This window comes from Ceratotherium simum, chromosome 23 (assembly GCF_057802395.1).
Source record: "Ceratotherium simum simum isolate JZ-2026a chromosome 23, ASM5780239v1, whole genome shotgun sequence".
Classification (NCBI taxonomy): domain Eukaryota; kingdom Metazoa; phylum Chordata; class Mammalia; order Perissodactyla; family Rhinocerotidae; genus Ceratotherium; species Ceratotherium simum.
In genome coordinates, this window is record NC_141922.1 from 6,019,139 (window position 1) to 6,046,670 (window position 27,532).

The following is a 27,532-nucleotide window of genomic DNA, read 5'->3' on the forward strand; positions in this document are numbered from 1 at the left end:
CTTGAGGACTATATTAGGAAAAAAAATTTGATTTTTCTTTTTTTTTTTCGTCCTAAGAGGAATGGAAAGATACTGAAGGATTCTGAGCACAGAAACAGCTTGATTCTATTTGCATATTGAAAAGATTCTTCTTTGGAAATATTGCAGAGAGAGAGTTAGAATGAGAGGCAGGTTTAGCAGAGCGAAGGCCATGGAGCCATCCAGGTGAGAGGCCAGGAGAGTGGACAGGTTCGTCGGTAGTTGAGATGGGGAGAAGTTAGGACACTTGATGAGGGGTTACACTAGAAAGTGAGGGAAAGGTGTGGTTCTCAGATTTCTGGCTCACACAAGAGGCTGGATCATAGAACCATTCCCTAAAAGAAGGAATGTTGGAAGAAAAACCAGCTTTTTAGCTCTTTTTGTCCTAGTGGAGGTATGGAGAATTTACTTTTAAACACGTTAAATGTGTAGAGCCTTCAAAAATCCCAGCAGAAAATTTCAAGTAGTCAATCGAACATACAGGTCTTGAACTCAGAGGAAAAGTCTGCGTTAGAGACATAAATTTCATGGAGTGGCTATAGTGCTACATTCCATTTTATGTACTGGACTTAGAGAATACACAAAACGGGCAAATTTATTGCTCTCATAGGGTTTGCATTCTGGTTGGGAGAGAAGACAGTCAATATGCCTCCGGTGGGAATCTGTGCTATGAAGTAAAATCAAGCCCCACATGGGAGCTAGGGAGTGACAGTGGGGGTGCAGGCATGCTAGTTTCAGAGAGGTGACCCTGATAAGGACACAGAGAAAAGTAAAGAGGGAAACGAGTGCAGGTTTATTTCACAGAGGCCAAGGGAAGAGGATGTCTCAAGGAGGAGGGGTTGACCAACATTGCAGAACGCTGCTGAGAATTCAAGCACGATGTGGACTAAAACTTTCCTTGAATTCTTAGCAACACATGTGGCATCAATCACCTTGACAGGAGCTCTTTTGTGGTGATAAGGGACCAGAAACCAGATTTTTGGGGGTTGAAGGGTGAGTAGGATGATGAAGAAGTGGAGATAGCTAGTAGAGACATTCTTTGGGGGAGTTTCATTGCTAAGACAAGGAGGGAGATAGAGTAGTAGGTGGAGGGACTGTGAGGTTTGGCTTCTGTATGTGTTTTATTTCTAATGAGAGAAAGTAGACTACATTTAAAAGCCATCGGGAAGGATCTAGTTTAGAAGAAATTGAATATGTAAAATAAAAAGAGAAAAATAATTGAAACACTTCAGTCATTAAAAGTTTACTTTTTCTCAGGCCAGTGCCAAGTCTTATGGCTGCTGAGTTGATCTACAGCAGGACTAAACCCCAAGAAACTCATACATACATGTAAATACATAATTACAAGATGATGGGTGATCATGAGGAACGTAGAGCAATGTGCTATGGTAGCCCAGCATTGGGTGGGGCTTACTCTGCCTGGGGTGTCCAGGAGGTGAGCTGTCCTCCACCTCTCAACCCCAACAACTTATACTGGCCGGCTGATAGTGGCCATAGTGCATAAACAGCAAGCTTGCATGACTGCCTCTGCACCAAGGTGGAGAGGTGAAGAGAAATGAGCCTGGGAGAACACGCCATCTGGTAATTGAATCTAAAGCTGCAATAACTGATTCTGAGGACAGAGGCCTAAGCATGCATTGATTTTGGAGCCAACTGGCTAAGCATTGACTGACACTCAGGCAGGTGCTGCTGTGATTTTCAAATGTTGGTTGTAGAATTTGCTCAGACACAAAGGTGTTGACAGAAATAGTCCTTCAGTGCCCCAGTGAGCATCAAGGGCACTGCGGGGCGGTAGGAAGGGCAGTGGAATTCTGGATTTCACTGCTGGTTCTGCCCTTGGGCTGGATTCTCTATCTCTCTGAGACTCTTAGATTCTATCTGTGAAATGGGTTTATAGAACTATGTGATTTTCTTTTAGCTATCAGTCCCCACATGGGATGTATGAGCTCTTAGACCTAGGATGGTGGCTCAGAAATGGAAAAAGAAAAGTTGCCTTCCCTAGTGAGGACTCAGCCTTCCTTTGGGGACAATCACATCATTAGGCCCAAGGCTAATGCTCTACCTCTTATTGTGCTGGACTCTTATTCAGCATCTGTTTTTTTCAGAGTACTCATCTAAGTCACAGAGAAGAGATCCAAATGACTGTCCTATTGTCTATGCCCTCATGTTGCTTTTAGAACAGTGGAGGAGAGGGAGAGTATGTAGATAGGGATAAGGTTCCAAGATGAATCAAATAGAAGGTGGACTATAAGGGACACAACAAAGGTGTGAAGGTAAAAGAATAAAGTGGGAGAAAATGTGCATTTTTAATAAAAATAAGGACATCAGTCATTGTCTTATCTAACCTTCAAAATGACCCTTTAGAAAAAGAGGTTATCGTGGTTAGTTTACATATGAAGAACATTAGGCTTAAAAATGTTAAGTAATTTGCAAGTGAGTAGAGAGTCAGAACTTGAATACAGACCTGATTTCAGAGCCTGTGTTGCTTGTAACTTCACTAAACGGAACAGTCTTCAAGAAGAGACGACATTTCATTATTTATTTTTTTAAATTATTGAACTGTAAGTTTATTTTATTTAAATTTAAAAAAAAAAATTTTTTATTGTGGTAACATTGGTTTATAACATTGTATAAATTTCAGGTGTACATCATTATACTTCTATTTCTGCGTGGATTACATCATGTTCTCATGTTCACCACCCAAATACTAGTTACAATCCATCACCACACACATGTGCCTAATTATCCCCTTTGCCCTCCTCCCTCCCCCTTTCCCCTCTGGTAACCACCAATCCAATCTGAAGAGGTGACATTTGAAAGGTCACTGAAGCAGAGGCAGGATTTTGAGATGGGGATGAGAGGCTATCGACTCATTAAAATATATTAATTGTGTACCTCCTATGCCAGGCACCTTGCTAGAAGGCAAGAACACAAGGGTGAGTGATATATTCTCCAAGCTTGGAGGAGCCTTTGGTCTAGTCACAGAAAGACGTATAGAACTATAACTGTGTGACAGGTGTTCTAAGCAAGCTGGTGAAAACTGATCTGGGAACAAAGGAGGGAGCAATTGTCCCTGCCTCAGGCATTGAGAGAACTTAGGAAAAGGGGACAAAATGAACAGAGTCTTGATGGATGAAAAGAAGAAAAAAAAATTTTCCTTAGTAGGGAAAAAAATGTCAGAGGAAAAAGAATATTCAAAAAATATTTACAGATTACTCACTTTGAGCAAGCACTGTGCTGGGGTTTCTGAAAATTATCAATAAATAACCAAGTTTAATCAGAAAGAAACTTATATTTGGCATGGCAGAAGTTATGATGAGCCTATACCCCTTGACAAAAAATAATTAAGAAAGTAATTAGAGCGTTGAACAATAGTGTTCATTTATAGTGAATCATAGACAGTCATTTCCGTTGTCTGATTTGACACTCATGACAACTCCATAATTAGGGATTGTAGCTCCATTTTACAGACAACAAAGAGATTAAAAGAACATCATGTCCTTGTAATAGGGAAAAATCAAGACACTAGCCCAAGTCTCTCAGTGCCCCCCCTACATCCCAATGGCCTAAAGAAACTCTCTAACATTGCTCACACCATCTTGCCATGTTAGTATAATTCACTCAACACATATTGATCACTTACTATGGGTTAGAAGTGCAAAATTCAACAGATGGTACTGTTGAGGAGATCATAACATTTATTCAAGGGAAGAGAATGATAATGGGCCTTCTTCAAGAGCAGGAACTATCTTAAGTCTACAGATGCTGCACAGGCCCTGGAATTCTCAGTATTTTTGATGAACGGGATTTGAGTGTGCTGACAGGGTGAGGTGCAGTGGATAGATGGTAGCATCTTTTGAATGCTTAATGGTGTCGAGGAGTAAATGTATAGGATCCAGAGGCAAGAACATTCACTGTAAGCTGCAATAGTCAGAGAAAGGTTGTTGAAAGGGAGAGTGTTTGAAACAGGCCAGAATGATGGGAAGGGATCCAATTCTGCATCAATCCCTCAGAGTTTTACTCCCTGAAGTGTCAGCACCACATATGTGGACAGCTCCAACTGTCCAGCTGTGTCTGAGACTGGTCCAATTGTAGGCTGGAGCTAAGGTGGCAGGTGCAGAAGTTCAGATGAAGAAGTATCCCAGAGTTTGGTCAGGGCATATGGTAGACACGCTTCTGTCCTGTATTTGCTGTGTGTGGAGTTGAAGGTCAGTTACTAGGTTAGCCAGAGCCAGGTCTGAGTCAGGGTGATCCATCAGAATCCAGGTCACCAAATGAGCTGGAACTCTAAAGCATGCAGGTCAACTGGGAGAACATGGGGCCATCAAGTGATAGAGGAGGCTTGAGTTGGAGAAGGGAAAACTGGCCCTGGGGTAATTCCTAAGTTCATGCACAGATGGACTGTGCATCTATGGCATTTGGTACAGATATGCAGCGGAAGGAAAAGGAGCTCATGAAGTGAAGGAAAAAATGCCAGCTTCAAGACTATCCATGTCCTGGAAGACAAGAGCTCAGGTTGCTCTGGGCTGCCACAGTTTAGAGGGAGAGGGAGTGAGATGAAAGCATGTGAAGCTGAGAAGACAAACCCTAGCTGCAGGCACAGGTCTCAGTAAGGATGACTAGGCTGACTTGCACATGATGTGGCGATGCCTTGTTCATTTTAACCAGGGGCGATAGTCAGCCAATACATCTGTTGTGAGCAGTTGTCATAGTAGCCACTGCCCTAAACTTTTCAAGCCTCCCATCCACTGGCCAGTTAGCCTGCTCCCCTACTCCAGACCCTCACCTTCTCTACAATCTATAATTCCAGGATTTATGCCTGGCACATCAGATGGCCTGTAGGACCTTGCTCATCACTATGCCTGACATGTGTTCTGATTGGTTGGTGCATGTACTAACCAACTTGGAATATGCTGCCCCATCTCCCAAGTACAGGTATGACCCAGGTCTATGCTCTAATGGACAGGATGGAGGAGTCCAATAGAGGAAAGATGAGGCATAGGAGGAGAGAGTTGAGGTGAGAATGTCCTGTGACTGGGGATAGCTCCATTCTTTCATAGCTTGGGGAGGGGGTAGGGCAGGGTTCAACCCTTGGAGGGAGTTGCAGGCTGAGGCTGCTGATCTCTTTCTGGGCTGGTCAGTCTTAGCTCAGCCCCGAGCAGTGGGGCTGGCCCTCCGGAGGGACCTTCCATGTCTGTGGACGACAAAGGCAGAGAGATCATCTGGTCCAGTGACTCAGGGGGCTCCTTGCTATTTTTGTAGCAAGTCATGACTGCTACCTATATTCTGTGGTCTCCCATTGAGGCCAAGGTCACCATGGGCTGGATGATGACTCTGCGCTCCTTGGAACATACTAGGGACCATGATTGGGCGGGGAGGCTGCAGCTCTTAAAATATTTCATTAGCTGAAATTGTGGCTATATTTAGTTCTTTTGGGGAAGCATATGGCTGAGGCAGATGGCTGAGGAAAGTCTGAATCACATAAATAGGTCTCTTTGCCTCCCATTTACTGTGTCTCCTAATGACTTATTAACAGAAAGGGTTTCGGGATTAGAAGATGGAACCTTGGTTACACTCTTCTCAGAAAACCCCATGTTGTGCATTTCAACATCCTTGGTGCCGGCTGTTTGAAAGGGAATCCAGATGGGTGTGGATGCCAGGTCATCATGAGGATGTAGCAGGAAGCAGAGCCAGCCTCACTGAGCTAGCTGCTTGAGCCGAGATTTAGTTCACTTTCACAATGTTTATTAAACGCCGCTGTCAAATTCTCCGCGATCAGGTCACTTGGGCTTTGGTCAGTCATGCATTCTATAAATATTTGCCCAGCCTGGGCACTGCACAAAATGCCAGCTCTGTGTTAAGCCCTCTCCTTGACTGCAGCTTCCAACTGATCATTTAGGGCCAATTAAACCATAGTAAGGAATTTAGATTTTATTCTAAGCCCCATGGGGGTGATGAAGTCTGGTTTATATTTTATATTAATAGGCTAAAGAATGGTAACAGTAGAAGAAGAAAATAAAGTTTTCTATATTCAATATTGAGAGACAATCATAAAATTACACAGAAAGGTTTAGATTAATCAGAACCACATTTTTAGTGTGAGTCCACAGGATTTACTGATGACTGGATAAGGGAGGGGAGGGAGAGGAATCAAAGATGATCAGGAAATATTTTACTATCGTGGTTAAGAGATTGTAGAGGAACATATTTGGGAAACATAATCAAAGATTCTGTCTTGGATATGTAAGTTGATGGTATGTATTTGACATCAAAGGAGCAATGTTGAGTGGGTATGGGATCATTCCCACTCAGGAGAGAAATGGTGCTAGAGTCATTCATTTGAGATTTCTCAGCTTAAAAGTGGTAGATAAGCCTTGGAAATGCCTAAGATCCCCTAGCAAAAGAGCAAAGCCCATGAAGGAGAAAAGACCTGGGCCCAAGACCTGGAGGTCTACAGCACAGAGAGGCAGGAGGCACAGGAGGAGCCATCCCAAGGAATCAAGAAGGGGAAACAGTGAGGTGAGAAGGAAATCATGAACTTGATACTTTCGATCAGCAGGCAAGATGGGGAATAAGGAGTCATCTTGCTACCTCATGGAGTTGTGTTGTTATTGACATGTTCAATAGTTCTGTGAAAGAACTAACGTTGGGAGAGTTAAAATCTCACCCAAAGTCTCCCAGCTAGTAAGCAGGTAGATTCTTCATGCTCTGTCCTTCCAGACAACGCCCAGTGCCCAGTCCAGGCCTGCTTGCTTCCCAGTGTCAAAGGACAATTGAAGATTACCTCTCCACTTCCCCTGAGAGTTCTCTTAGGAGCTGGTAGAATTCTGTTGTGGATAATTTTTAATAGTCATCTCAGCTACACACTCCTATCCATCCAGCAGTGTATTCACTGCAATTTCTCTGAGCACCTGTTAAATGTTAGACCCTGTACCTGGCGCTTTGATTTGTCATCTTGTTCAACACTCCTAACCTTGAACAGGTACTCTCTCCCATCCCCAGTTCACAGGTGAGGAGACTGAGGCTCAGAGCGGATAAGTTTCTTGTTCACAGGTACACGGTGTACAAATGGCAGAGCCCAGAGCAAATCCCTGTCTTTTAACTCAGATCCACTTCTTGTCCTTACTAAAGCATGAAGTACAAGGCCATGTACTGGACTCTGTAATTGAATTGCAAATGGAAACGCCTGAGACTGCTTAGTGGCTAGGACCAATCCAACAGAAGCCCAGCGGGTGAACTGTTGGGCGACTGGAGTGTGTTAGAGACGACACGCTGGCCTTTCACTTTTGAGATTATACAGCAGTACACATTATTGGCTAATAAAGTGTTATCAAGTGCTGGCCTTACTGGGCTCACTCTCGTAGGTAGGTCACAATGGTTCATAATTAAGTAATTAAGCCCACTTGGTGTTGATGGGAGAATGCTTACTGCTAAATTGCAGCAGCAGCCCTTGTTCATTTTCAGTAGGTTAAATGGTGTTTTTTCCTGAGTTCTTTGGTTTAGTTTCTGTAAATATGAATTTCTGCCAGGCCATAGTACCTGCTTTGTAACTTGAGTTTTCTTGTGGAGTAGGCTAGGTGTCAGACGTCCTGGGTGCTGGAACTACCACTCACCTTGGGAACCTGCCACGAGTCATCCTCCTTCATCCCTGCACTCATTAATAATTAATTAATTGATTGATTCAGTGCATGTTTGAGTGACTATAGTATGCAAAGCCTGCTGTTTCATCATTCTAGAACTTGAATCTTATTCTGTAAAACAGAAGAGATGGCGCCCTGTGAGTGCGGTGAGAAGATAATGAAGTTGGGAAATATTGGACTAAATATTGAAGAATACTCCTTGTCACTGTTGTTTCTTCATCAATGACTAGCGTTATGTCTAACATATTGCCTGTGTGGTTGTTTAGTTAAATAATAAATGGATGTATAAACAAACTAAGGGATGAAAGAATGAAAAAAAGCACAGGATTTGGAATCACCATTCTACCATCTACTATATTTGACACTGAGGAAGTAACTTAACTTATATGATCCTGAGTTTCCTCATGAGTAAAATGAAGATTCTCAGACTCAAGGTCATACCAAGATAAGGAATATACAGTACCTGGAACTCAGACGGTACAATCCCAGGCTAGCTTCTGTAGAGCAATTTGCAATGAGCAGACAGTTTTGTATTTATTGTATGTTACAGAGAAGTGACTTTTCCAAATCAAATAGTTAATAAATAACAACACATACACTCAAACCCAGTTTCTTGTACATAATTTGCCACCTCAATTAAAATTATTGAAGTAGGCCATATAAGACATGGTAAATAATGCAACATATTTGGAGAGATGAGAAATTCATTTATACAAGGAGATGAACGACAATGGGGCTACACATTCCCTAATCCATGGACGGATGTGCAAGACAGATACACCCCACAAGGAACCATATGATTGTTCATTGCTCAATCCCAATGTTTTGCCTGATGCATGGCAGGTGATTCATAAAAATTTAATGAATGAATGAATATGTCTTATAGCAAAAATAATAGAAATATATTAATCTGGGATTATGAGCATGGCCTAAACTCATATCCATCTGCATTAAAGCAAAATATTCAATATTCTATGTACAGTAGGGTACTTTAAGTAGAAAGCAAGAAAAACATTTGATATTCGTTCAAATGGCAATAAAAATGACAACTAAAATATAGCCTTTCATTGATGTGTCACCAACATGACATGCTGCAAAAATTGAAGGTATAAGTACATTCACATCTCTTCAGATATTCCACAGAAGTGCTTGTGTATCTAAATGCTCTTTTAGTAGAAATGCTAACCCACTTTCCCCTTCTCACATTGTCCAAGAAGCCCTGGGCTTACACAATGAAATGAGGTTCTTTTCTGAATGTCAGATTAGGAGACAACTGGGTCTGATCAGTCCATTGCTGCTGGGGCTTCTCCTGATGACAGGTGCTCTGTTGAATGTGGTTCTCTAGAGTTCTGAGAAGCTTGTAGCCTCCATGGTGAACTTGCTAGTCCAGGCATCTGCACAGGCCTTGGGACCCATGCCTCCGGACCCCAGATTATTACCTTTTATATGACATTCATATATTCAGCCATTGATCTTCAATGCACAACCTTTGGGCCAGGTTAGATGGGTCCACAGAACTTTCCAGCTCAAGATGTAACTAAACCAGACTTCTACTCGTGAACGCTTGGGCAATTGTGAGCATCCAGAGTTATCATCCTGGGGTCCAGCTTTCCTCAAGGTTCTTTTATTTCTGGGAACAGGTTATCTTTGCGTGATCCACAGAGTTAATGTTAATATGTTAATTCTTCTAGGTTGGGAAAAGTCTGTCCCAGTCCAACAGGTCTCCCCAACTTCCAAACTCTGGAAAAAATCATCAAGACGATGGTATCTTTGCTCCCAGGAGTTCCTGCTTTCTCTTTGCAGACTATGCCATTTGTACTCCTGTGATAGAGTCTCAGGGGAAACTAGCAGCCTTAATTGAACCACAGAAGGTCATGTCATACCTCTCTACCCTGGCAATGAGTGTTCACTGCCCCACCAGTCAGACAACTCCTAAGTGATACAGGAAATCATTCTGATCATTCTCTGGAAAAATGGTGAACATCTGTTTCAAGGTGGCTTTCTTTTCTGCCTATTCTTTGAAATGGTTAGAAAAAATAGTAAAGCTTGGCTTCAAGTTGACATTCTGTCTTTCCTGTTCCTGGAAATAGCCATAAAATTATCTAGCATAAAGAATTATCGTCATTATCATCTTCATCTTACCAGGAAATCTGCTTCAGTTTTGAGAATTACAGTTAAACACATACTTCTTTACTCCTCATCGATTCTGAGCCTCACGTTCAACATGGAAATTAGGCAAGACATGATTCTTGCCTCATTTAAGCTCGGATTTAATGGCCTGCCCAAGCCTACCCAGAGAGAGAGTGGTGGGGCAAGTCTAGAACTTACGTTTGCCTTACTGAAGGAGGTCCTGTTCTAAACCATTAGAAAGCCAATGTCCTGACCTTGAGTTGCTCATAATCTAACTTGGCTTTTCCACTTTCATGAGCTCTAATATGTTGGAGGATTCTTCCATATGAATGTGGCTTGTGTTTGAGGAAATTCAGTGATAGCTTCTCAACATCCTCTTTTTCAGACAGCCCAAACCTCACCCAGCTGTCCTCAGGCCTGGAGGGTTGGAGGGGGTCTCCCAGAGTTTTGACTGTTTAGTACAAACTCAGTTCTCTGGGGAGCTCCTATGTGCATGCATTTGGAATGGGAGCGGGGTTCAGTCCACAAAGAAAGGTCCATGAGAGTGCTGAGTCCATGAGGTTGGACTCTGGGGCAGAGGGTCCACATTAGATGAACAGCACCTACACTTTGTAATCCATGCTCATAGAGCCCTCTGGGGCTGATGGGGGTTCTCAGCAGAGGAAAAGTCATTGTTTGAGTTGTGAACACTTAGAGGTACATAGATAGGCCAAGTGTTCACATCTCTCAACTTTTAGGAAAATAAACAGCAGAACCAGAAATCATTTTACTCTTGCCTTCGGGCCTGAAATTGCAGATCAAGCTGTTTGATGTACTCTTTGGGCAGTGGGAGCCACTAAAGAGTTCCTCTTTCTCCTCCACCTTGTTCTGTTTTCTCTGCTCCCCTCCTCTTATTCCTTTCCCTTCCCTTCTCTTCCTCCTCCCACCTTCTTTCCATCGGTCTTGTTTCCCCTCAAAGTTCCAACTCTCCTTTCAGATGCTTATTCATGGTACCAATCCTGACACATACAAAAGAAGAACACAGATATTTGGGAAGACTCTAGTCTACACCTTCTCATTGGACTGCTTGAATAGAAATCTGGCCGCTAAACAATAAGTAAAAGTGTTCTAAAGAGAAAAGTGGTTCTATACCCCAAGGCTAGGAAAGGGCAGCATTCCAAATTATGAGCAAGATCTTTAAGGGTGGAAAGCATATGTACTTTCTCATCTCTGGGTGCCCAGTGCCTGGACATAAAAGGATGGTGAGTTGCACGTGATGTGAATGAGTGCCTTCTGTCTGCCAAGGAAGGTTCTGCAGAATGAGCAGGAGAACCAGTACTAGAAACTTCAGGAAGTGGCCTTGCCAAGGAGAACAAAGTAGCATTTCCTACAGAATGCTAGGAAGAGGGAGCAAGGATAATGGACAGGGTGTCCAAGTGTAGATTGTTGTTGCTGGGGAAGGGAGAATTCCAATGGGAACAAAGCAGGTAGGTGCTGTCTCAGTGATACCCATAATCCCAGAGGATGTCTTGTGATCAGTGAGCTTTCCCTTGTAAGAAGACACCTGTTTTATGCCCTCCTTAATAGTGATGAGAAAATGACACAGAAAGTCCCACAGGACATAAGAAATGTCTCATCCTGGATTTAATGGAGCACCTCGGGATTTGGTGAACTTCTGTAAATACCACTGAGACCTGTGGTCTAGTTTGCCAATCTGCTCAAAATCAGAGGAGCTCAGTTTCCCATAGAAATGTGGCCAGCATAAATGTAGTCAACAGAAAGTGCACAGACTTTTCTCTAAACACAATTAAAAAGTCATCCTACTGCATATTGCATGCCCAGTACATGCCTGGTCTTAAGATCTTGATTTATTTTATCCTCTTTATGTCTACACCAATCCCAGGAGCTCAGTGTGGATATGCTCATTTTTCACATGGAAAGCTGGTGTTACAAGAGGTGATGTCACTTGCCCAAGAAGGCAAGTGATTGAACTGTTTTGCTGGCTGACCTTCCTGGTACTAGACGGCTCGATGTTGCTCTGACCTTCAGAGTATTTACCCCTTCCATCCTCTGCCACGTTGTCGGTCTGGCTTATAGATCAACCAGACCTTGACAGTGATAGAGAAAGGGCCAGTGCAGCAAATAGAAAAAAAAAAAAAAAAAACAGAAAAGCATTCGCACACGAGGATCACTTCTACTTAAAAGCCACATCAATTTGAATCTAACAGTTCTATAGAGGGCCACATTAGGCCAGTAATTTTAATTCCTTCACGACGAAGTGCAAATTAGAGCAGGCACACCTGAGCAGCCTTGGAAATGACCTGAGATTTTACATTTTTTTCTTCTCTACTCTGAAGCTACAAGGCAGATGTTGGTTTAGGTGTCACTGTGCATTGCAGATGACAGTGACCCATTGTCCCGTTCTCCAAGAACTCTTGAAGCCATCTGAGGACAGTACACAAGGCACTTGAGCAGTTTTTTCTTTGCTGGTTAGACTGTTTTTTCTTGTTATTGTCTTGGCTCCCTTTGCATGCTATTTCATTACTTCAGTAATGCTTTGTAGAGTAGCTACCTCTTGCTAGGGAATGGGTGTATTTTATTCATTCACCTGAGACTTCTTTTCTCCGTTGGTCAGTCAGTAGAGAGATGTGAGGATGAATCCACACAATGCTTCCTCATACAGCAAATACCAAGACACCCGGGTACCTCTTCTTCTTTGAGTCTTCACCTCTTCATCTGTAGTGAAACTTACCCTAGCAATTTTCCATGAGGATTACGGAAAATAACACATTTGAAAAGCACTTTGGAAACTGCAAAGTATCACATGGTTGGTCATAATTATGAGTAGGTAATCATTGCCTTGTATAAGTATTAGCATTATTTATTTTAGAATATTTCTGTATTATTCCAACTATGCAGTTTATGTGTTAAGTGATTTGGAGGAATTCACCCATTTGCTGCCCATGAGAACCCTGGTCAGTGGATTCAGTAAGGTCTTTTAAACCATTGGATGGATTTGTGTTCCTGAAGTTCAACTTAACTTTGAAACAGTGTTTAAGGATTAAGGTATATTTAGAATGCATTAGAGGACACAGAGAACAGTTTCTTAAAAAAATTGATATTTAGTACAATTAGAACCAGCACGTTTACCTAAAACTCAAGACAGAGTTCTCCTCAAATTGTATGTGATATGCAAACAACACTTTCAGGAGAGAGAGTCTGTGGGCGGTAGGAAGTCCTTGTAGAAGAAGGGCAGTTTCTGTCTTTATCCCTTCTCCTCATTGTTTCCAGGAGAGGGGGATTATGGAAGGCTTCACAGAGGAGGGGACATGTGAGCAAGTGAGGAATTTATTAGGCACCGATTTCCAGCCAAGGAGCATTGCCCACAGCATGGCAAATGATTTAGCTAAGGTCATATGGCTTGTAAGGGACTCAACAAGGTTCTTCTGAGATGCCAGCCCAATTCACTGAGCAGAAGTCTGTATATGATGGGATCTCATTCATCTGTGACTTGAATCTTTGGACATTGGAATGCAGTTTGGGGCCATTACTTTCCTTGAGCTGCACAGACACCTGAGGAGGCTACAGGTACAGAGCAGTATTGGAGTTCATGGGCTCCTACTGGTTCTTGTTTTGCAGACAGCAGCAGCCTGCATTCAGCCTGCATCCACGAGAGCACCATGCACAGCCGGGTCTTTCAGATCTTATACAGGAACGAAGAGGTGCCCATAAATGATGCTGTGATCTTCCGAGCTCATTTGCTCTTAGATGGTGAAAGGGTAAGTCCTGGGATCTACCACCAACTGCAAGCTGTGTTCCCTCCTTGCGCCTTTTGCCCCCATTGCTAGGTAAGTACTGGTAAGTGAAGGAGAAACTACAGATTTGCCTTGAGATCTGACAGAGAGAGATTCATGATTTTAGAGCATTCAAGAGCTTATTTATTTATTCATTTTTGTACTCATTCTTTCATTCCTATACCTGCTCATTCCTTGTTCCAAGCAGTTCCCATTGACTAACTTACTGACTCTCTTATGTGCTCTTCATTTGCCCTTTTGTTTATCTATTCAGCCACTGGGTCAACCAGCTCAATGTCTATTGAGCATCTGCTTTGCGCAGGGCTCTGTGTTGGGCCCTTGGATGAGGGACAAAGCTGAAGAAGACAGCAGGAACTCTGACCTCAAGGGATGGATAATTTCTCAGGAAAACAGACACATAAACAAGCAGCCTGGAGAAAGATGTGCACTATCCCAGCTGTACGCACAAATGAAGAAAGGGCACCAAGGAAGGAGAGATGAGCTCTGTGGGAGGACAAAGCTGGGGCTCAGCAATGGTTTCACCAAGGAGCTGGCTTTGATATGTGCGTGCTAAGAGTTCATCAGACAAAGAATGAGACGAAGGGCATCCCATGCAGGGGGAACAGCATGAGTAAAAGCCCAGAGGCCTTGGGTGCCTCATTCCATTTGCTGGAAACTTGGTTGAAAATTCCCTGTTCATCAGATTAACACATTTCAAAAGAATATCCGAAGACTAAACCATTGTTATCACTCCCCTAGTCCCGCCTCAAATCTCTGTTGCCACATTCCAGCTGATTATTTCCTACTAGGATACCTTTAATGTTGTAGAAGTGTGTTCCTGTATAGGAAAGATTAATTAGAGGCTTATCCCTACCTTCATTCCCCATGTGGTGTGCATAATGACTCCTACTGGCCATCTAATATCTTCCTCCTCTCATGCCTGTGGCTTTTGTGTACATCTTTTGTGATCCAGGTAGTGACCAGTGGCTAGAAGTGAAAAGCTGTCTCTCATTCTTCATTCGTTCATCCATCCATTCATCCATCAAAGATTTGTTGAGCACCCACTAAGCACCTACTATGGGCTAAAGATAAAAGAGTGAACAAGAAAATATCCCTGGTATCTTGGCCTTATATTTTAATGCTAGATCAATACATCACAGTGTAATCAAATAAATAAAGCATGTACATTCTGTCACTGAACTTTCCCACTGCTACATGCTCAGCTCACTCTTCTATGAGGCACACTCACAAAGCACCCCTATTGGAGGTCCTGTGAAACTACAACTGGACGCAAAGTGAAAGAGAACTCCTGGCAGGCCCACTCTGCAAGACTTGCTGTTGCCTCCAGATGGCTACTCAAATAATGCAATTGCCAAGAGCTCAACTTCGACACAACCTCACATGAGATGGAGGTTATTCCCTGGAGGACAAGAGGCAAACAGTAGAGGCCTCCCTGAGAAGCCAACGTTGAGCTGAGACCCAAATGCTGAGGAGGAGCCAGGCATCCCTGGAGGAGGGCTGAGCAAGGACAAAGGCCCTGGGGTGGGAATAAAGTTGGTGTGTTCCAGGAAGAGCAGTAGGGCCAAGCTGACTTTGCAGTGGGTGAGGGGAAGGGAGCAGGAGAAGTTGGAGAGGTAGGTGGGGCCAGACTTACAGAGCACCATAGGCCATGGGAAGGAATGTAGAGCTTATTCTTGGGCAATGGGAAGCCCTTGATTTTGTCACAAATGTGGAATAGCACAATTTTTATTGTGGAGTTTTGCCCCTCTCCTACCAGTCTACAAGCTTCTCAGTGTCGGCATCTCCTATCTCTCTCTGCATCCCCAGTACCTGGCATAGGACTACACTGAAGATGCTCAACACATAACAGGTGAATGACTTAGTTGGTGAATGAACAAGTTGAATTTGGAATCCCTTCTTTTTATGGCCTTTGTAACCCCTTCTTTCCAAACAGAAATGAATATCTTAAGTGTGCCCTGTTAGCCTTCAGTTCACCCGATTCCTATCTTCCTAGGACCATCACAGTGACTACGAAGACTTTATCTGTAATTGAAATTAAAAAGACCAAAACGAACTCTATGAGCTGTGCTGGCTGTCTTTTGACTTGTTCGTCCATCTCATCTCTCTCCCTTCCCCACTTGCTTTGGACCCCAGAGACTGACTGCACGCACTACTCAGTAGTATCCTTACCTTTTGCTTTCTATTTGGGTTCAGCATCTGAGAGGTCCTGTAGGTGGCTGGAGGAAGGGAGCAGAGTGGGGTCAGAGTATTCCCTCTGCAGCCTCCTTTCATGCTGGGTCACAGAGGGCTGGCTGTGTCCAGAGTGAGCTGGGGCCTGCTTACACTAGCTTTTGGGAGTCAGAGGTACATATCTCTTTCCAACTCCACATTTAGTGACTTCACATTGGTAGCTTGAAATCATTGTGATGGAAATATTTACACCACAGAAATCAGCAATATAAAAATCAGGGTTTTTAAATTTTCCTTCAGAGAGCTGGTTGTTAAACATTTACCAGCACACCTCTGGCTGTGTCCTTCTACCAAAGCCCTTAGCTCAGGTCAAGGGTTCACTCCATGTAGCTGTCTCCTCAGTTCTGATAACCACTCCCTCTGCCTGACCCTTCAGACTGAGAGTGGTAAGAAAGTCCTGCAGTTATTAACCCTGAGGTACCAAGCCACCATCGGTCACTTTCTCTAAATTCTCCCCACACCTTTGTAAATCATCCCTTTAATGAACTGTACTTATATTCCTCACTTTGAGTGTATTGTCTACTTCCTTCCTGGACCCAGTTTAAGGAAAGATACCCTGAGGTTGTTTAGAGTTTTAAGAAACTCCCAGTTAGAGTGCATGTGCAAGCTTAGCTTCCCCAAATTCTAGTAAGGGGATGCCACTTTATTTCTCATGGGCCATTGTCCTTTGGCATGTTGATCTCAAAGACCTTCCTGGGCAGAGAGGTTGTGAGTGGAGGCTGGGTTTGGGCCTTACTCAGGCATCTTGGTCATTTTTCCATCTTAATTCCATCAGTGTCTTGCTCCTGCCCCTAACTGTTTATAAAGCCTGTCAAGTTTAATGTTTGCCAACACCCAAGTTTAGCTCATATGAGGTTGTTACAAGCCTTAGTTCTGAGGTTGAACAGGGAGTCTGTTTGACAGTACATGTTGTTTTCTTCTGCATGCCACATCACTTATCTCTACAAGCTAATAATTTATTATTGTGTTGGCGGTAATTCGTACGGCAGCAAACAATGTTATAGTTAACCATTATGTCCAAATCAGTGACAATTAAAGTTAATTGGTTATGTCCATAAAAATTGTATATGTGGAATGGATACATTAAGCTCTTTTCCTGTGAATGTCTATCTGCTTGTGACAACCAAAACACTGTTTATGGCCAGGTGGTCAGAGTTCGTGTTCATGCATTCACACAACCATCATTGTGAACAACAAACATTTATACGATGCCTACACAGCAAGCATACCACCCCATATGCTGTGGGAAATGCAGATACGAAGAAGCTTCAGTCCACACAGTGAGGGCACACATAAGTGCAAAAGATGACCGTGGACAGAACTCATCACAGCTTAAGGCATAGATGGGATGTTTCAATGATGGCTGCAAAGAATAAGGGAGTGTGGAGATAAGATATATATTTTATTTATATAAACTCTGTTAATCCCACAGAAAATTTGAGAAGGCTGACAAAATAGATAGAATAATAAAAGGAAAAAAATAGCAATAGAATGAGCCAGAGTAGAAGAAAAACACAAAAAGGAAAGAGCCTAGGATAAATGTAACAGATCAAAATGCACAAGCAGTGCTGGATATGTGCTGATGGTGGCCCACACATTCAGCTCTGAGCTTCCCAGCAGTCAAGGCAAAGAAGATACAGTTATTAACAACATGATGCTTAGTGCTCTCGGGAGGAAGAGGAACAGATGACATCAAAAAGCCTTTGTGGGCAAGGTTGCATTTTTATAGGCTTCAGAAAGAAAAGCATTTCTCAAAGTGTGATTCCTTGGTGTACCACATCCCAGTCCTCTGGCAGTACTTGTTCAAAATGCAGCTTCTTGAGTCCATCCCAGACCTAGTGAGTCAGGCAGAGGTTTTGTTTTGTTTTGGTTTGTTCTGTTTTTTTTTTTTTTTGATGGGGGAGAGGGTGATTGAGAGTTTTGATAAGTAGAAATGAGTGAGATTTCCACAGGAAGCAGTTAAGGTATTTTGAGACAGAGGATAGCAAGGACATTGAAAAGGAAAGTAAAGTAGAAGACAGATTTGGGAAGAAAGCATTGTTTCCAGTGGGAAAAGAGGCAGCACAGATGCAAGGCTAGAAAGGAAGTTGAGGACGCAACATGGGGAGCCACAGAGGCCCTGCTAAAAGCCATATGTTTACCTTGCTCTGAAGGCAGGACGCTCCTTCAGGAGTTGGGAGGAGGAGAGCTAGGATTTAGGAAGGTCAGTCTGGCAGAAATACGGAAAACAGGGCCCAAAGACCTGGGGCATGGAGGCAGCTGCCGTAGTCCGTGTGAGTGCTGGTGAGCCCCATGGCAGAGGTAGCAACAGTGGAGATGGATGGAAAGAGTGGGATGCATTACAGCTACAGGTAGCCCATAGAACTGAGCTCAGGTAAAGCATAGGCGATGGGCACATCCTGTAGTCAAAAAAGTTAAATGGTTAAGCCTCCAAGATTTGGGCGTGAAATGAGCTTGGAGATTCCATTGATAGTCCGGGGTGGTAAGGAGAAGAAACGTTTCTGTTGGGGAGTGATAGGAATTCAGGTTGAGTTACAATAACAATCTCATGATCTTCACACTAATAGCATCTTATATTTATTAGGGGAGTGTTGTGTGGCAGGCATTGTGCTCAGAGCTTTGCTTGGAAAATCTCATTGAATCATCATAACACTATTGTGAGATGTCTTATTATTCCTGTTTTACAGATGGGGATACAGAGATTTAGATAAATTAAGTAAATTTTCCAAAGTCTCACCACTAGGAAATGGTAGAACTGAGACTCAAACCCAGGTAGTCTGACCACAAAACCTGTATTTATGACAAATATGCAGAGCTGCTGTGTGGCACTGGTGGAGGAAGGGGTCCTATAGGTGGCTGGGCCTATGGTACGTTGGAAATAACAACAATAACGATAACTTACACATGTTGAGAATGGTCTTTGTTCACATACTGTGTTAAGTCCTTTGTGTGCATTTTCTATTTAGTCACACAATAGCAGTCCTGTCTAAGGAGTAAGTGTAATTATTTTACCCTCATTTTACAGGTGAGAAAACAAGCTTTGAGAGGTTGACTGACCCCAGGTCACACAGATACTAAATGGTAGAGCCAGGATTCGCACTCATGTAGCTTGACTTCCAAAGCCTCTTCTTCCCACCCAGCTGTGATGGAACTAAGGAGAGAAGTTAAGAAAGGAGGACAAGATATGAGAGTCATCATTATGAGTAAAATTGAAACCAACCAGCGAGAGGATGTGCAACCTACAACACAGATTGGATCATGGGAAAAGGCCAAAGAAATGGAGGAACCCTTGACTGAATCTGGGCTGTAGGACTCACTAACTAGTTGAGCTGGGGAAAGTGAATTTACCACACTGAGCCTCAATCTCCTCATTTGTAAATGGGGACACTATTTCTTAATTCATAGTTTTACCCGTATTAAATAAGATAGTATATGGACAGCGTTAGCTCAGTGCCTGCTACATGGTAACTCTTGTGTAAATGGTAGATACTGTTATTATTTCCACGAGCACACAAAACTGTTTCCCGGCACTAAAAAATGACCCTTGAAAGGAGATGATGCCTTTAACCAAGATAGGGCAGGGCAATGGAAGGAAACGTGTGTGTGTGTGTACACATGTGAATGTGTGCATGTGTATGTACATGTGATTGTGTGCGTGTGCCCATGTATGTATGTGCATGTGTACATGTGAATGTGTACATATGTGTTTTTGGAGGGAGGGGCAGGTAGCGAAGAGCCAATGATGAAATGAATGGTTAGAGAAGCCAAGTCTTCATTCTGTAGCATCTTGCAATTACAGATTTATTGAGACATTGGTGAAATCATAGCCAGGCTCTATCTAGCCAAAGCTCATCCTGGCCCAGGATTTCTCTCCTAGTTCCAAAGGAATTGCAGCAAGTTCAAAACTGGAGTTTACAGTGAATTTTCATTAACCAGGCAAACGCATGCTCAGAAGGTGGTGAGGAGGGTTTACTCTGTCAGTCTCACTTCCCAGGGATTGGTGGCAAGAGGCTGTGTTGCTTCAGTTGTGTGTACAAAGTGAGGTCTGTGATTATGCAAAACAAAGCTAGGAGAGGAAGTTATTCATAGCACTTGGATTCAGCAAAATGTTAACTTTTAAATGCTTTTTTTTCCCACAACAAATTTTAAAACACTGGGGACCTAAAGAAAAATTCCATCCGTATGTCTCTGCCTGAGTTATGCTTAACCAGGAATGTGTTTCCAAAGAGGTTTTTGGGTAAGAGATTTCCATCCCTGCAGGATGGAGACATTCTTGCAAATAAACAAAAACCAAAAAAGCTGGGGGTGGAAAAGAGCTTTATTTATCCCTCAAGATGTACTAATACTTTCTATGTGGTAGGCATTATTCCTGGAGCTGGGCATAAATGGCCGAGGATTTTAGCCACAGGCCAGATGGGTATTATCAGTGACTGCTGTAGCCTGATCCAAATGGAGCTTCCAGTGCCAGCCTAGCATGGCCAGATCCAGGGATTGTTTTTTCAGAAACCAGAAAACTGCAATAGAAATGTGAAACAGCCTTATTTTTGAATGTTTGCAACTTGTTCGAAACATTTTTAAAAATATGATGAGGACTAAAGAAAAAGTGTCTACAGATAATATCTGGCTCATGAGCTTCCAGGTTATAAATCTCAAACAATTTTATAGGAAACGGTGAATGCCAAGATAGAGAAGAGAAACAGAGCTTTGTGAGTTTCAGAGGAGAAGCGGTCTGTCTAGCCTGGGAGTGGGGAGGAGGAAGTCCTGTCACAGGCACCGGTACCTAACTGAGTTTCTCCGCTGAGTAGGGGTGGTGATGGTGAAATCTGGAATTTAGCAAACAATTCCCCTGGGGGTGGGGGTTGTGGTGTTTAGTGCAGGAAAAGAAGAACAAGGAGTATCATCTCTTAGCTGTATTTAAGAAGCTATCAGGTAGAACAAATAGATTCCTGTGCTAATTAACAAAAACAGTTCATTTTGAAAGCTAAGAATGAAAGCAGCCATAAACAGGACATGAAATGCTAAGGTGTCTTAAAGCACACATGGTTAAATGTAATGGATCTCAAGACAGTCATGAAGGATCTACTTTCTTATGAAGGTGAGCCACCTTGGGAAATGACTTCACTTTCCTCAGCATCAGCTTCCTCCTCTGTGAACCAGGAGAATGGCACCCACAGTGCAGGGGTGCCCGAGGGCAGAGATAACATCACCTCCCACATTATCCCATCACTCTAGGCAAGTTCACTGTTCCACTCTTCCCAAAGCCAGTGCTATGACAATTCCTGCTTAGAGGATTCCCGATCAAGTCTGGTTGAGGAATGAGTTTCTCAAAAGTCCTGCAACATAGAAAACTTGTTTATCATCTTTTGCAAATTGGCCTTTTCCCCAATTGGACCACATAAATCTTTTCCTTCTGTTTTCCATGGAATACTCACAGATATCTTCTTCAACCGGAATTCCATAGAACATGCATGGAAATACTGCTTTAAGCACAAATGACATTAACTTTTTGGGGAGATTCTTTTTCTAAACTTCGGGAAATAGACCAGCTAAACTTTTCATTTGGACCAGATTGGACTCCTGAAATCCCTTGAACTTTGTTTCTCTTGTAGGTGGAAGAGGCACTAAGTGAAGTTGATTTTCAACTCAAGGTGGACCTGCACTTTACAGACAGTGAACAACAGTGAGTGTCCTGGAAATTCCTGAATTGTGATAGCATGATTTCCTCCCTCGAGTCCTTCCCAACCCCTGGGGTGTCCTCATGGCCATGAACCTCAGAACATCTCTCAGAAATCCAGTTCCTGATGAGCTGCAGTGCCCCTCTATGTCACAGCCTACCCACGAATGTGGGCTAAGAATGTCTCTGTGGTCATTTCAAACCCCATGCATTTTTGGGGTGTCTCAGAACTGCATGCACAGAAATCTCCTGACTTCTTGGCTTTATTAACTGGCACCTTACCATACCTGATACCTCCATACATTTTCAATGAGTATTAATTATGTCTTTAGATGAATGAGCCTATGAGGCTGCAGATCTCAAGGACCCTTCTAAATCAAATGAGATTCTGCCAGGATTCTGTGTCTTTGTACCAAATATATGCTATTGTGTTTCAACTCTCTGAAAATTGAAACTCCATTTATGTGCAACCTGCTTATTAAATAAGCGGGAGGTGACTCTCTTCTTTCTCATAACTGCTTCCTTTCAGCTTTCTCCGTACCCTCTTCCTCCTACCCTGGGGTGAACTGTCATGTCACAGAGCCTCCCCAGGTTCTTTCAGGTAATAAATAAGTAACCCTTTTTTCAGATATTAAAAAGTGCAGTCAAGAGTATTGCCAAAACTCTAAACTCTCACCCAATTGATAACTTCTTTTCATTGCCATTCCCCCCTTTCTTCAACCCACCGCAGGCTTTCTCAGAGTAGGAGACTCCTAGTGCAGTAGCAGGGTATGGTGGGCAGCTTCATATTTTTGTCCTACCTCCTTCCCCACTGGGGTTTGGGGGCCTTGCAGGGTCAGAAGGGAGGAGATTGCAGAAGAAGCAGGGAGTTATATCTGACAGGTTCAGTTGCAAACAGAGCTCTTCATATGATAGGTGTTGAGTCACTGCTATCTTTGCTCTTGGGATGTTCTTGTGCAATCTTTGGAGATATACCCATTAGTCAGCCTCCCTCTCCGCCCAACCCCAGCAGTTCTTTGATATAATGATGCCTCCTATGGTTGGGTCATTCACACCTTGTAGGAAGCTCTTTTGGCAGATTCTTCTCTCGAAAGAACCCACATCTGGTTCTGGTAATGTACACAGGCAATTTAACCCTCATCCCACACTGGTGGGGACCCCCTAACACACGCACAATGCTGCTCATTTTTCCTTTGGCCAATCCAGCCACCCTCACTTTTTCTCCTGAGGAACTTTTCAGGATGAATCAGGCACCAGGACCCGTGTTTCCCCAATTCTAGGGGACACAGGGCAAGCTCAGTTGAAGAACCCCCTCATTAGGCTTAAGAAGATGGGGCCACTTCTTTTCTCTCTGTTCTATTAACAGGATCTCAGTATGCTCTGACCACTTTCTGTGAACTAATCCTCGCTCCTTATCTCTACAACCTCTTCAGCAAATTCTTCACCTTCTCCTATGGAGAATGGGGGATCTGGTGGCTGATGGGCTAATGCTGGCAGAAGGGTCGTCAAATCCCTTCAAAGTTCAGTCTCCCTATCAGAACTTTTTCCTTCTTCTCAAGGACTGTTCCATCCCTGAGATGTGTCTGATTGTTATGGGAGGTTTCATAACATGGGGATTTGAATCAGAGAGAATCTGAACCATAGATGGACCACTACTGAAATGTCAGAGACCTGTTTGTATCTGTGCATTGAGAACGGACATCTGCTGATGTGTAGATGGTCACGTCTAGTCTCTGGGCTGGTAAGAGTATCTGTCCATGGTCCTGCCACAGAGTCTGGGCTCAACATCGCAGATTCCTCACTCTTGTCTTTATCTGGACTCCCAGCCCCTCTGGCCATCTCTCTCATCACATCTGCTTACCCCTTGGTGGGATGGTGAATGTTTGAGAAATCTTATCTTCCTCATACCATCGCCAAGATTTGTTGTTCTAGCACCATATTGAACTCACAGGCCCTACAAGAGTCTGGCCTTCTTCCTAACCTATACACTCAGAAGTGAAACCCCTGCCTCTTTTGTTCTCATATTGCCCTTCAACCATCTGGGATATCTATCATTCACTCATTTCATTAACCCACCCCTGCCATATCTCCTATGCCCAATTCTTTCAGAGGCATTCATCCATAGCTCCATGATAGACATTTCCAGTTGATCATAGAACCCTGCCATTGATTCCGAACTGAGCCTAGAAGTCATCCTCCACCCAGCCCTCCAGACAGCCTTAATGATAAGTCATGGTGGACACAAGAAATGAGACCTTCTTACCATCAAAACAGTAGTTAATGGAGAGCCTGTGTACAGGAGATGGGCCCAAACAAAGTGCATAAAATCCAGCAACCTAGGCTTTGTGCTCATCAACTATGAGACACTGGGAAAGTCTTTGCACTTTTCCAAATCTCAGTAGCCTCATTTATAAAATGGACATCATTATAGAATCCATATCTTATAGCTCTGTTATGAAGATTAAGAGAGACAATATCTGCACCTGACCAAGTGTGTGGCCTGCTGAATCAATGTTTTCTTCCTCTCTCTAGCTTCCTAGATGTAAGTGGGGCCAGGCTTCCATGTGTCACTTCCTCTCTCTAATACAAGCACTTAATAACAATTAGAGCAGGGGGGTTTCATGGAGTATAAGATTAGCTAAGAAGAACAGGAAGCTAGAGGCTGGGGAAGAATTGAAAATGCCATATTTTTTCATTTTCATAAATTGGGTTTAAGGATGATAAGGCATGCATAGCACATCCTGGGGGCAGACATTAAGCTTTGAAACATGACCCAGGCAGTCAGCTTCTTTAGAACCAGGTGGGACTGAGCAGGAACTAAACAGAGAAGCACAGTATCTAATATCAGGGACAGGGGGCTCTTGGTGTCCATCTCCTCCAGTGGATTGGACGGTTCTGTCCCCCAGGGACATTTGGCCATGTCTGGAGACATTGCTGTTTGTCACACTGGGGGGCAGATGCTTCTGGCATCTAGTGGTTTGAGTCCAGGGGTGCTGCTAAACGTCCTACAGTGCACAAGACAGTCCCCACTCCCCAACAAAGCATTACCCAGTCCCCAAAGTCAACATTACTGAGGGTGTGAGAAGCCCTGCTCTAGTCTAACTTCACATTTTCACTTGCTAGTCTGCAAAGGCCCATGAGAATATGCTTGCACAGGGATGGGGAGCTCACCCCTTCCCATCATATCCCATTCTGTCCCTGGATAGTTCTGCCTCTCTGGATCTTCTTTACATCAAGAAGCAAGTCATCCCTGTGTGCTTTCCCTCAGTTGTCCTCAATTTTAGTCCTTACAACCACCCAGAAAAGTTCTCAGTCTGGATGGCAGTTCAAATAAACAAGACTTTTTAAGTAATCTCGTCATCTCCAATTGAACATCAGGGCTCTTTCTCAGTGTTTTTTCCTTATTTTTTAAGGTCCTTTATGAGAACCCAGGCATTCTCTTCTCAATGCTATAAAATTCGTCTCTATCTTTTCTAAATTGAGACCCCTCCCAAGAACTGAGTTTTATCTCCTTTAACTGTCTCTGTCCGTTTCAGAACACAAAAGAGCTATCACCTCCCTCATTCTGAATTCTTTACTCCTATTAATGTGGCTTGAATTCTTGTTAACATTTCTGATGTCTTTGCTACCCTGACATGTATTTCACCTCCTGTTGTTCAAGCCCTAAGGATATTCCTATGATTCATATGAACCTGTTTCTGAATGGATTCAAAGTAATAATGTGCAGCAACGCAGAACAGACTGTGGAGTCAGACAGACTGGGATCTAGCATTTCAGTTTTTCCTTGTGACTTCGAACAGGTCAATTAACTCATGTTGGCTTTACTTCCTCACCTATAAATGGGATAATACAAGTTAATACCTCATATGATTGTCATATGGATTAAGGGAAAAAGTACCGTGTTCAGTTCACAGTAAGACCTCAATAAATTATCAGAATTAAAGTGAATATGAAGGTTTATGACTTTCTGAGACTCAGGGGGGGTACTCTGTGCCCCCTCCCAATCAGGTTTCTTCCTGCTAAGAGAGGAGACCATTAGTTGTGGTCTATTTATGGAGTCACACTGGGATCCAATGAATTAGTTGGCTCTTTTACTTGGCATTCATTTGCACACAAGCTCTAAGTGACAAGGATTCCAGGAAGCAAAACCCATTAGGCTGGGTCTTGGCAGTCTGCTGTCCTCACCTTCCTCTCTCTGTGTCTCATTTCCTCATCTATGGAGGAAAAAGAAGCTTCTCTGAACGTTCTCTGAGCTCTCTACTCTATTCATGGAAGATGCTCCCTCCAGTTTCCCAAGTGCTCTGGTTCGTAGACACCATAAGAGCCTGAGTGATTGGTTCACAGAGCTTGAGATTAGCACAGGATGGCTTTTATTAGAGAAGAATCAATCCCATTTTTATAACCCAAGACTCAGTTGGGCCTTGCCTACCGGTTGGTTTATCTCTTAGGAATCAGACACATACCAATTACAAAATACTGGAGCAAAGGTAGGGAGTCCTTGATGAATCTGGTCAGACTATTTAACCATTATGTTGTGGGAGTCATTCATTCATTGTCAGTGAATTATTCCTTTTAATAAGAAAACATTTGACCAACTTCTACAGTATGTCAGATTCTATGCTGGTGTTGGGAATATAAAGATGAGTTGGTCACGTTGCTTGCGCTTAAGAGTTAGAAATCTAGTAGAAAACACAGACTTACAAAGGAAGTGCAGTCCTGGACATCTGTGGGGGTAACACATGAGCAAGTGGGGAAGGAGGGCCGGGGCACTTCAGGGTTGAGGTGAGCCTGTAGAAGAGTCTGGGCATCTTTCCATCACTGATGGGTAAGTTTGGCATTAGCTTCAGCAGAGCCTGAGTCCCAGATCTGCTGCATAGCAGCTCTGTGATGTCTTGTGAGCTCTTTTTCCTCTCCAAGTCTCGTATCTTCATCTGCCAATCATGGGAAAAATGATTTCTACCTAGCAGAGTATTTGTAGAGATTGAATAAGATGATTTGTGCACAGTGGTTGTGCATGGATGAGGTTGTAATGTAGACCTGCTTGGATGACAGCAGGGACAACCCACCATCACTCATGTGAGCTCACTCGCTTGCCTTCCAGGCTGAGGGACGTGGCCGGGGCATCCATGATCAGCAGCCGCACGCTCGGCCTGCACTTCCACCCCCGGAGAGGTCTGCACCACCAGGTGCCCGTCATGTTCGACTATTTCCACCTGTCGGTGATCTCGGTGACCATCCACGCTGCCCTGGTGGCTCTGCAGCAGCCTCTGATCAGGTATGAGGTTATGATCCCCTGGGTGAAGGGGCTGCTTTGGCTTTCTTGTTACGTTTCCATCTAGGGTGCAGTTGAGAGCCCGAATTTGGTCAGGATTGACCAGCACAGACCAGTGCAGCTTCTCCCAGGCTGAAAGTTTAGGCTCTGGGCCTCACTGAGGGGCAGGGGAGAGATGGGCGGGGGCGTGGAGAGAGCATCAGGAGTCAAGGGGACGGCGGCAGAGGGCCGCGAGGATAAACTACAAACTACAGTCAGACCTGAAGACTTGGATTCTACACCTGGCTTTGCTTCTTTCTAACTGTGCGTTATTTGGGAAGTCACCTGAGGTCCCTGAGACGCACAGTCTTCATCTCTAAAACTGGAGCACTAACGTGTCCCGTGCACATAGGTTCTAGTGAGTCGCATGTGAGGACAGTGGCCAGGCACGTGGTAGAGGCTCTGTTTTCTCTTCCCTCCGCAGCTTACTATTCATTCAAGTGCAGGACCACCTTTGTGGCCTTGTGTTCTACCCTTCAGTGAATTGTCCCAGAGCATCTCTGAGGCCCTGTGAAGCACTGAGCTTTTGTGGGTCCCGTGACTAGAGGGACAGAGCTGACCATTGGCACATTGTACCGTGCCTGGCCATCTTCATACATCCAGCATGGCCAGATATGTACTTCCAGTCACTTCAAAACCTCCTACCTTCCCATGGGCATGAGTTGTGTGTGTGCAAAAAGGATGTTTAGGGACAGAATCTTGCCATATGGAACTTTGGGAAGGGAACTTTCCCAAT

At 43.6% G+C, this 27,532-nt stretch overlaps 1 protein-coding gene across 1 annotated transcript in view; it reads left to right on the forward strand.

The window, feature by feature from the left end:
- FAM135B (family with sequence similarity 135 member B) overlaps positions 1-27,532 on the forward strand; it is a 168,159-nt gene that overhangs the window by 56,095 nt on the left and 84,532 nt on the right. Inside the window, exons 3-5 of the mRNA XM_087447415.1 lie at positions 13,407-13,546; positions 21,421-21,491; positions 26,587-26,760. Coding sequence (XP_087303541.1) covers positions 13,407-13,546; positions 21,421-21,491; positions 26,587-26,760 — 385 coding nt within the window. The remainder of the gene's footprint in view (positions 1-13,406; positions 13,547-21,420; positions 21,492-26,586; positions 26,761-27,532) is intronic.